At 43.6% G+C, this 11,667-nt stretch overlaps 1 protein-coding gene across 1 annotated transcript in view; it reads right to left on the reverse strand.

Moving 5' to 3' along the window:
• Positions 1-1,367: 1,367 nt before the first annotated feature.
• Positions 1,368-11,667, reverse strand: part of fhod3b (formin homology 2 domain containing 3b) — a 256,541-nt gene continuing 246,241 nt past the window's right edge. Inside the window, exons 33-38 of the mRNA XM_031811805.1 lie at positions 11,067-11,257; positions 9,604-9,796; positions 8,139-8,162; positions 6,129-6,324; positions 5,727-5,894; positions 1,368-5,012 (exon numbers count right to left, since the gene is read on the reverse strand). Coding sequence (XP_031667665.1) covers positions 4,930-5,012; positions 5,727-5,894; positions 6,129-6,324; positions 8,139-8,162; positions 9,604-9,796; positions 11,067-11,257 — 855 coding nt within the window. The 3' untranslated portion in view covers positions 1,368-4,929. The remainder of the gene's footprint in view (positions 5,013-5,726; positions 5,895-6,128; positions 6,325-8,138; positions 8,163-9,603; positions 9,797-11,066; positions 11,258-11,667) is intronic.

Raw genomic sequence — 11,667 nt, forward strand, 5'->3', positions numbered from 1 at the left:
AGCCTTGTCCCATACCCTCTCTGTTGGTTATCCTTGTCCCATACCCTCTCTGTTGGTTAGCCTTGTCCCATACCCTCTCTGTTGGTTAGCCTTGTCCCATACCCTCTCTGTTGGTTAGCCTTGTCCCATACCCTCTCTGTTGGTTAGCCTTGTCCCATACCCTCTCTGTTGGTTAGCCTTGTCCCATACCCTCTCTGTTGGTTAGCCTTGTCCCATACCCTCTCTGTTGGTTAGCCTTGTCCCATACCCTCTATGTTGGTTAGCCTTGTCCCATACCCTCTCTGTTGGTTAGCCTTGTCCCATACCCTCTCTGTTGGTTAGCCTTGTCCCATACTCTCTCTGTTGGTTAGCCTTGTCCCATACCCTCTCTGTTGGTTAGCCTTGTCCCATACCCTCTCTGTTGGTTAGCCTTGTCCCATACCCTCTCTGTTGGTTAGCCTTGTCCCATACTCTCTCTGTTGGTTAGCCTTGTCCCATACTCTCTCTGTTGGTTAGCCTTGTCCCATACCCTCTCTGTTGGTTAGCCTTGTCCCATACTCTCTCTGTTGGTTAGCCTTGTCCCATACCCTCTATGTTGGTTAGCCTTGTCCCATACCCTCTCTGTTGGTTAGCCTTGTCCCATACTCTCTCTGTTGGTTAGCCTTGTCCCATACTCTCTCTGTTGGTTAGCCTTGTCCCATACCCCCTCTGTTGGCAGTGGTGGAAAAAGTACCACATTGTCATACTTGAGTAAAAGTAAAGATACCTTAATAGAAAATGACTCAAGTAAAAGTGAAAGTCACCCAGTAAAATATTACTTGCGTAAAAGTCCAAAAGTGTTTGGTTTTAAAAGTACTTAAGTATCAAAAGTAAATGGAATTGCTAAAACATACTTAAGTATTAAAAGTATAAATAATTTCAAATTCCTTGTATTAAGCAAACCAGACGGCACGGCACAAATGTCTTGTTTTTAATTTACGGATAGCCAGGGGCACACTCCAACACTCAGACATCATTTACAAACAAAGCATTTGTGTTTAGTGAGTCTGCCAGATCAGAGGTAGTAGGGATGACCAGGGATGCTCTAGTTAAGTGCGTGAATTGGACCATTTTCCTGTCCTGCTAAGCATTCAAAATGTAACAAGTACTTTTAGGTTGGTCACATGTAGTGTAGACAACTCTAGGCTACAGTGCAACCAGGGGAACAGGGTTCCAGGTGTAACATCATTGACAGGAGTGGAAATGATGGACATGAATTCAGTATACTCCCATCAGATACAGTAAAGGTCCAGACTACTAATAGTTGCTCTGGGATTATTACCAGAACACATTTAACAAAGAATCAGATGTTTTTTCCCCCTCACACAACAGAATTCACACAGTGTCTCTGAATGTTTCTTAAGAGATCTTTTATTGCCAGATGTTCATACATACAGTTGTTGTTAGAGGGGCGAAGACGCAAGAAAAGCTCACCGAGTCTGGATGTGCTTGTGTCCAAGTCCCACACTGACTTACAGTACAGCAGTGTGGGAGAAGGAGATAATATAGCCAATCACAGAAAACATGGGCTTGCATCCCAAATGGCACCCTATTCCCTACACAGTGCACTACTTTTGGACTCTATGGGTCCTGGTAAAAAAAGAAAGAAGAAGAAGTAGTGCACTCTATAGGGAATAGGGTGCCATTTGAGACATACCCCATGTTTTATTGAGTGCAATGTAATGAAAGGCTGCTGAAGGTTCCATAGGAGTACTAGGGGCTGAAGCGTTACAGATCATTTCAGATTGAGCCGACATATGCAGTGTTTACCATGAATGCAGTCTATGCTAATGCAGGAACATTTTCAATCACGCTAAAACGCTGAACTTCAGCGATACAGATTGAATCCAGTCCTAGGTGGTTACATCGACCACTCCGTCTATCCTAATGTGTTTCAAGTCATGTGCAGAGGAAAAACAATAAAACATAACAAATGCCTCTGAGCATTCAAATCAAATGAATCTCCCTTTATCCATAACATAACGTGACACGCCACATCTGTAGACATTTCTTTAAACCATGCATGGTTTGGTTTTCACTTAAATTACAATATCCATAGAATAACACTGCTTTGTTTAACCTATAATACACTATTCTATACAAAATACCAACAAGTGAAAGACATAAAACACATCGTTGTGACATTTACATCATTTTACAGCATTCTTCCCCCATTATTACTTTACATGTACTCAGAGTTACAATACTCAAAATGACCATCTGAGAAAAAGGCTGAAAGAATGTACTTTCTCACTGTTAATGCTCTGGTTTTCCTCAATGAAAGACGCATGCTACAAATGGTGTATAAGGTGCTGGATAGTTTCATACCAAAGTGTAAGTTCTCCATGAGAAAGACATATACTTGTAGGTGTGTGACTGTTTTGTTGTGGCTTGTGTTGCTGCAAGCATATATTCTTTCATGTTTAGTCGACAATGGCTGTTTCCATCACAGTGAATGTTTGTGACTGTGTAGAATCATCATACAACTCTCTACACAATTACAAATGTAAACTGGAATTATACACTTAAAAAAACTAGCTATCTAGCTGACTGTAACAACTACACCTCAATTACAAGTCAACAGTGTAGGAACGTTCAGATATACTAAATGCCCTAATTCTACATTAAGGCAAATGGAAACAACTAATATCTTTTTGTAGAACATTTTTTGTGACAAAACTGCTAAAATGGAAATATTGTCATTAGACAATTAGCTATAACCCTAGTTTAGTTGTGATTCGAAATAAAACTGCGATGCTCAAATGGAAGGAGAACTGTTTCCAAGACATAAAGCCATGGAACATAGTACTGAAATGTATTCATCTAGGAAAGAATGAAAACAGGAAGTCACAGCTGTTGAATTGACCTAAGGAGGAAGTCCTTTCATTACACACAGTAACATTTTCTGTAACAAATATCTCCCTGAACATTACTGAATAAATAGATTTGTCTATAAAAGGCACTCATTCAGTTGAAGCTCATATCGTTTTTCTATAATAACCAATTATTAATCTCTTACTTTTTTAAACAATTCTTAAATGTTGCCTAACTCTTTGACACAGAGAGTAAAGAGAGAGTACGTAAATGTAACCAGTGTAAATATAGCTCCCTGTCAGTTCTACCACTCCACAATAAGTATGTCTCAACCATAGAAGAAGGCTTTGCAGCGAACAACAGCAGGAGCTTGCGTAACACTGGTGTCATGCATGCAACACGTGTGTAATTGTAGGTACTAGGCAGGTCTATAGGTTAAAGCTGGAACATGTATGTTGTAGGCAGGCCTATAGGTTAAAGCTGGAACATTCGCTACGCGTGATTGACAGACGTCAGTCTGTCTGGACCCAGTAGCATCGTCCCTTCTGTACACTTGTCAGCTCACAGACTGTTCTCACCAAAGTTGATGACTGTGATATGCTATGTGTTTTTTAAAAGTGGAAACCAGTAATTCAATTGTATGTAGTAAATGATACCTTCCCTCTTAACACATCATGGTGTGTCCTCTTAGAATTCCAGTTTGTTCCATCTGTATAAAATCCAACTGAATCAACAACATGCAAAATTGGAAACATTTTAGTTTGCAAAAGTCAAAGGAATCTGTTCACTTTTCCTCTGAAATTCGAGTGTATAATCAGTTGTGCTACTGTTTCATTATTGGTTCTGTCTGGGGGATTCTTTCATTCATCTGATATCTGATTGGTACATCAGTGTGTGTCAAGGATTTCCCCTTCCTTTCCTCTAAATATCCAACTTCTACATCCAGTGCAAATATTCCTTCTCTGAGCACCTTTTTCTCACGGATTATAGTATTTTAAAACCCCAAAAACTACCACAGTAGTATAGTAGAACAAAACAGCCTGTGGACACAGCCATTTTTTTTTTTATATAAACAAAAATTGTTCAAACTAAAAATACTATCTGACACCAAGCCCAACACACATGCTCATCATAAGTGGGGATAGATAACATCAATGCTAACGTCTTTAACATCAATGCTAACTTATTTAGCATCAATGCTAACTTATTTAGCATCAATGCTAACTTCTTTAGCGTCGATGCTAACTTCTTTACTATTCAACTCCGAGGCCTTTTTGGTTCAGACACAAGTCCCCTGTGATTCAAGCACTCGCATGTCCCTCCCTTTAGAAGTCCTGAGGCTAAATGTCTTCTGTGTAGGTAAGTCTCAGTTTGTATCTTTCAGTCATAGGGTGAATCTCAATTGAGGAAAAGGTTAGGGAGGACGAACCTCAGATCTAGTCCTCCAAAGCCTTGTGTAGACAGGTGAGGATAGAAGACACGAGGAATCAAGGAAATACAACTGAGATTCACCACTAGTCATGTGGTCACTGTGGGCTTCATTAAGTGATTAAGACTTACAGTTGGGATGTGAGCTGTTCCTCAAAGGCCTCAGCCTCATATTCAAAGGTTAGGAGAAACAACTGATTGGAACAACACCATTAAGAAACACTCAAGTCGGCACAGCAGCATAGTGTAGTGGTTTGGATGCTGAACTTTACCTGAGTGTGTGTGTGTGGAGCTGAGTCAGCTGGATCACTGAACCCCTTTAACTGCCCCTATACTAATACCACTTTGTTCCACTGAAAACCATCTATTGTCCTGGATGAGGATCATATTCCTCATGGTCTCTTCCTGAACATTGTTTACCATCTTAACCAGGTGGAACACTGTGTCACAGCTACCTGCACAAACCACAGACAGGAAGGTGAGCTACAGTCATCATAAAGCTGAACCAGGGGAAAGACCAAGCGAAGCTATGGTGCAGCGGTTGACTGGCTGGCTGGATGAGCAGGGGTTAGAGGTCAGGGGTCAGTGAAGGGCGGGGCAGGCGGTAAGAGGGTTTCCCAGGTGTCTGTGTGTGATGTGCTGCCGGATCCAGCTCTACTTCTCTTCCTGTCACACAGCCATCTCTGAACCACTGGACAACCCCAAGGCATTGGCCTCCTCTGGCGTCAGACCGCTTTTCAGTGTTCTTCTCACTGTAGAGAGGCAGGGAGGGGCAGGGAGACAGAGAGAGAGACAGAGAGATAGACAGAGAGAGAGAGAGAGAGAGAGAGAGAGAGAGAGAGAGAGAGAGAGAGAGAGAGACATAGAGAGAGACAGAGAGAGACAGAGAGAGACAGAGAGAGAGACAGAGAGAGAGAGAGAGAGACATAGAGAGAGACATAGAGAGAGAGACAGAGAGAGAGACAGAGACAGAGAGAGACAGAGAGAGAGAGAGAGACAGAGAGACAGAGAGAGACAGAGAGAGAGACAGAGAGACAGAGAGAGACAGAGACAGAGAGAGAGAGAGAGAGAGAGAGAGAGAGAGAGAGAGAGAGAGAGAGAGAGAGAGAGACAGAGAAAGTGACATAGAGAGAGACATAGAGAGAGAGAGACAGAGAGAGACAGAGAGAGAGAGAGAGAGACAGAGAGAGAGAGACATGAAGAGGTTTAAATAGAACTGGATGTATTTACTGTAGCACTGTGTTGTTGAACTGTATCACTCAGGTGATGCTGGAAAATAAGATAGTGTGCATTAACACTGACAGAAAGTCCACAATCAGATGTCGAGGGCAGTTAAACCTTTGGCCACACCACATCCAAAGCTAATGTAAGGATACTGTAAAAAGAGAAGTTGCAAATCTGATGTCAAACAAAGGCAACTCTTACTTCAAATATTTTGTTACTGTAAAAAAATCCCTCTGACTCACGTGACTTGCGGTTGGCTCTGGACCTCTTCCTCTCGCGAGGCTCTGTCCGTGTCCTGGGCCCCTGAGTGGCTGACCTGACGATGCGCTCCATGATCTCATCTGCAGCGTCTGTCTCTGTGCAATTAGGTGGGTCTTCAATCACTGATGAGCCCCAAGGACCCACACGGCCTAGGAGAGAAGACAAGGAGCGAATGAGAGAAGAGAAGAAGAGAAGACAAGGAGAAAAGAGAAGGAGAGAAAACAAGAAGAGAAGTAGAGAAGACAAGGAGAGAAGGAGAGAAGAGAAGGACAGACAGAATCAACCTCAGGTGTAGTAGAGCTGGCCGTTGTAAAAAAAAAAAAAGTCCAGAAGTTTCCCTTTTTGACAGGAGTTGTGTGAAGGTGGTGGTCTGTCAGACTGACCTGGCCTGCTGGCTCTGGTGCGTGTACGTAGGCCTGGCACGGTGGACGCTCCACTGTCACTGCAGCCCTGCAAGCTGCTCTTCAGCACTGCCTTCATGTTCTCATGCTCCGCTGCATCCTCTGCGTACTGCAGACCCTGCGTCAGCACGCCCTCCTGGCTTACAGGCCCCGGGGCGCTACCGCCAAACTTTCCATCCTGTGGGGTGGATTAGGAGAGAAGAGCTAGGTTAGAGATGACACTTCCTGAATCTATCTATGAAAATGGTTCAATTAGTCATCATGCTCTGGCACCATTAAGAGCATTCAATTAGAAAACATCTAGAAAACAACGACATACAAATCCATTCTGGGTTAATCACAGTTCTTCACAGTATTCTCCTGACCAACAGCATGGGAGCTATATTTAAATGGTCACATGCTGCATGTACTTTTAAAAATTGTATCCCACAAACAGAAGCCATATTTATTTAGTATCTGTAACAAACCAACAACAAACAAACCAACAACACCTCCCAACCCCCACAAAAACACACTGTCAAAAGAACATTCACCACAAGTCTTTGTCATAACTTATTAGTCATAAGTTAACATTACTTAGACCTAAGTTATCAGCACTATGTGACGACCGTCTTATGAACCTTTACATCACATACAGTGAAGTAAAACCTAACCATTTGTATTGAGACCTGCTGACTCCTTCCCTGTTGACGGTGATCGCCATCTTGGTTCCATTATAGAACAAACAGAGCTGTGTAAGCTGATCCTGGTCAGCAGAGTGAGGCTTCATCCCAAATGGTACCCTATTCCTTTTATAGTGCACTATTTTAGACCAGGACTCTGGTCAAAAGAACTATACTATACTATACTATACTATACTATACTATACTATACTATACTATACTATACTATACTATACTATATAAGGAATAGGGTAGCATTTAGGACTCAGACTCTCATGTGGACCCCATTGTTTTTTAAGAGATGAATCTCTGGTTCTCATGAGGTCTACTACCCAGGATTAGGTTCTATCAGGAAGTGCTTGTCTGTGGATTCTGACCCCCTGGGGTCTGGTTTGAGTTTGGCCTACCCTGCTTCCCTTGTCTGTGGACTTGCAGTGAACAGAACTTCCATAGCCTTATCCTATTATCCCGAACCCTAAACCTTAACCTAACCTCAAACCCCTATTTCTAACCCTAGCCCTTAAGCCTTGTCTGAAATGTCCTTGTTTTACTATCCATCTGAGATGGATGTCCTGGATCTGTATTCTTCTACCTAGTCTGATAACTACTACTGTAGCTGGTTCCTCTAAACATACTGTCAATACCTAGTCTGATAACTACTACTGTAGCTGGTTCCTCTAAACATACTGTCAATACCTAGTCTGATAACTACTACTGTAGCTGGTTCCTCTAAACATACTGTCAATACCTAGTCTGATAACTACTACTGTAGCTGGTTCCTCTAAACATACTGTCAATACCTAGTCTGATAACTACTACTGTAGCTGGTTCCTCTAAACATACTGTCAATACCTAGTCTGCATCCCAAATAACACCCTATTCCCTATACAATGCACTAGAATAGAGTACAATTTTGGAGGCACCTCTAGTATTCAGTAAATACTGTAAAGACTATAAATACTACATCTAGATGTTTTTTTAAATGATACCGTTAGTAGAGTTACATTCTAGTAGGAATCAATAACAACTCAATAACAACAAGGATTTGGCAGTAATGTTGGTTACACAGGTGGCTGCATTCAGAATCACAACAAGAAATACAGCGGACACACAAGCTGAGAGAAATATGTCAACTTGATCGTGATGAAGAATTCTGGCTTTTGGTTAAAGGTTAGAGACATTACTACCACAGGAAAAATAACACACACACATGCACCTGTTCACACACACACACACACACACACACACACACACACACACACACACACACACACACACACACACACACACACACACACACACACACACACACACACACACACACCCATACCTCACCATCCTCTTCATCCTCACTCTACAGAGGAAAGGGAAGAAGATGAAATGAAGAGGAAGACAGAAAAGGAGATGTTATGAGATTGCTGGAGGCGCCATAGTCAAACAGAAAGAGCAGAAATATGACCTCTGACAAAAAGAAGAATGAGGAATGTTCAATTCTGTAAATGAGGTTATCTAAAAACGCTGGTGGACTATTAACACACGTCTTGTCCTTTGTACGGTCCACAAATTCACCATTGGGTGTGACGACCACACTACTGTGCTCCCCTCCTCCCTGTGAGAGCAGCGTGATCACGCTGTGGGGATAGTTATTTCTCCTGCAGGGAAATTCAAAGGTTGGAATATTTCACACAGTGATTGAATTAGGGTGCTCTTGAACTGGAGGTGAACCCTACCAAGGACAACAGGCCCTGGAGTGCTGCTCCATCTCCCTCCTACAGCAGGCTGCAGGCCCCTCTGGGCTGGAGGGAGTTTCATCATCACACAGGGAGGAGTGGGAGCAGGAGAAGGAGCAGGTAGGGGGGGGGGGGGCAGAGGAAGAGGAGCAGGAGGAGGAGGATGGGTAGAAGGAGGAGGAGCAGGAGTATGGGGAGAGGGGATCAGTCCTGCTGTTTTAGAATAGGATACATAGTAAACAGATCACTGATTACTGTTACAGTAACCAATCACTGTACTGGATGTGTGAAACTATGCTGATGTCATTGGAAATGAATGCGTTGTCTGGGGTGACCAGTGGCCACGTGTTTGGAGAGTGAGCAGGTGGGTATGAAATCCTGAGGATGACAATGAGGAAGTTCAAGAAAGAAATTGAGAGAGTCTCAGGTGAAGAGAACACAGGAGAAGACAGGAGAAGACATAAGAACACCAGAGAAGACAAGAGAATACAGGAGAACACAGGAGAAGACAGGAGAATACAGGAGAACACAGGAGAAGACAAGAGAAGACAGGAGAACACAGGAGAAGACAGGAGAAGACAGGAGAACACAGGAGAAGACAGGAGAAGACAAGAGAATACAGGAGAACACAGGAGAACACAGGAGAAGACAGGAGAACACAGGAGAAGACAAGAGAATACAGGAGAACACAGGAGAAGACAGGAGAAGACATAAGAACACAGGAGAAGACAGGAGAACACAGGAGAAGACAGGAGAACACAGGAGAAGACAGGAGAAGACATAAGAACACAGGAGAAGACATAAGAACACAGGAGAACACAGGAGAACACAGGAGAACACAGGAGAAGACAGGAGAAGCCTACAAAGGAAAAAGAGACCAGATGGGGCAAGAGACTAAAAGTGTTTAAATATACAAGGTCTGCGTCCCAAATGCTATCCTATTCCCTTTATAGTACACCATTTTTTAGCAGAGCCCTGGTCAAAGGTAGTCCACTATATAAGGAGTAGGGCATCATTTGAGCCACTTCCCATGAGCAGGCCTGTTAAGTGAACAACAACACTCACATGTGTGATCATCTTTCCTCTGGTCTTGTTCCTCTCTCTGTGGTTGGCCCTCTTCTGTTTCTGTTGCAGGACGCGTTCCCGTGTGGTCCGGTACTCCAGGGCAAACTCACTGAGGATCTTACTGAAGTGGTGGATGCTGACCTCCCGCACAGCGTACGCTGGATGGCCCAGGAACAACAGGAAGGCATGGAACCTGCAACACGTAGAGAGAAAAACATGACGTCATCACATTGCAGTTTACGGCGTCAGATATCACACTGTTATCTCTTTCTGGAGAAACAGACGGCGTCAGATATCACACCGTTATCTCTCTCTGGAGAAACAGACGGCGTCAGATATCACACCGTTATCTCTCTCTGGAGAAACAGATGGCGTCAGATATCACACCGTTATCTCTCTCTGGAGAAACAGATGGCGTCAGATATCATACCGTTATCTCTCTCTGGAGAAACAGATGGCGTCAGATATCACACCGTTATCTCTCTCTGGAGAAACAGATGGTGTCAGATATCACACCGTTATCTCTCTCTGGAGAAACAGATGGCTCAGATATCACACCGTTATCTCTCTCTGGAGAAACAGACGGCGTCAGATATCACACCGTTATCTCTCTCTGAAGAAACAGATGGCGTCAGATATCACACCGTTATCTCTCTCTGGAGAAACAGACGGCGTCAGATACCACAACTTTATCTCTCTCTGGAGAAACAGATGGCGTCAGATATCACACCGTTATCTCTCTCTGGAGAAACAGACGGCGTCAGATATCACACCGTTATCTCTCTCTGGAGAAACAGATGGCGTCAGATATCACACCGTTATCTCTCTCTGGAGAAACAGACGGCGTCAGATATCACACCGTTATCTCTCTCTGGAGAAACAGACAGCGTCAGATATCACACCGTTATCTCTCTCTGGAGAAACAGACAGCATCAGATATCACACCGTTATCTCTCTCTGGAGAAACAGATGGCGTCAGATATCACACCGTTATCTCTCTCTGGAGAAACAGATGGCGTCAGATATCACACCGTTATCTCTCTCTGGAGAAACAGACGGCGTCAGATACCACACCGTTATCTCTCTCTGGAGAAACAGATGGCGTCAGATTCACACCGTTATCTCTCTCTGGAGAAACAGACGGCGTCAGATATCACACCGTTATCTCTCTCTGGAGAAACAGATGGCGTCAGATATCACACCGTTATCTCTCTCTGGAGAAACAGATGGCGTCAGATATCACACCGTTATCTCTCTCAGGAGAAACAGATGGCGTCAGATATCACACTGTTATCTCTCTCTGGAGAAACAGATGGCGTCAGATATCACACCGTTATCTCTCTCTGGAGAAACAGATGGCGTCAGATATCACACCGTTATCTCTCTCTGGAGAAACAGCTACGTTGGATGGTATTTCAACGAGGTAAATGAATGCATCAGAAGACCCGTCACTATAATCATACCGGTTGATAATTCTCCGATGGACTATCTTCAAGATGATGATTCTCTCTGCACAGTCCTTTAGGAAGTCAGACATCTTCTGTTTGAGCGCAGGCTTCATCTCGTGCTTGGCGATGACCTTGAGGTGGTCCCACGATGCTTTGCAGCGTCGCTCCATCTGGCTCAGGTTGTCTTGGAGCTGGTCGAAGTCCACCTGAGAAACAAGGTGGCAGAGAAGAAGTTGACTTTATTGTCCGTTGTTGACAGGAAATGTGTTGCCCCTGGATTAGTTTAGAGGTTAGACCTTAATGCCTTGCTCAAGCTACACAATGGCAGGAGATGGCATTTTGGATCTGATACAAGCAACCGTCGTAATTAATGAGTAACACCTAAAGCTGCTTACATGGACATAAAATAAATGATTTCTGACAATCATTATTGACTAGGGCCTAGGTTCAATCCAGACTGCAGAGCATCCCGTTGTAGCGCGACATCAATTTAAAGGTCATTATTGACTAGGGCCTAGGTTCAATCCAGACTGCAGAGCATCCCGTTGTAGCGCGACATCAATTTAAAGGTCATTATTGACTAGGGCCTAGGTTCAATCCAGACTGCAGAGCATCC

Source organism: Oncorhynchus kisutch, unplaced genomic scaffold (genome assembly GCF_002021735.2).
Source record: "Oncorhynchus kisutch isolate 150728-3 unplaced genomic scaffold, Okis_V2 Okis02a-Okis13b_hom, whole genome shotgun sequence".
Classification (NCBI taxonomy): Eukaryota; Metazoa; Chordata; class Actinopteri; order Salmoniformes; family Salmonidae; genus Oncorhynchus; species Oncorhynchus kisutch.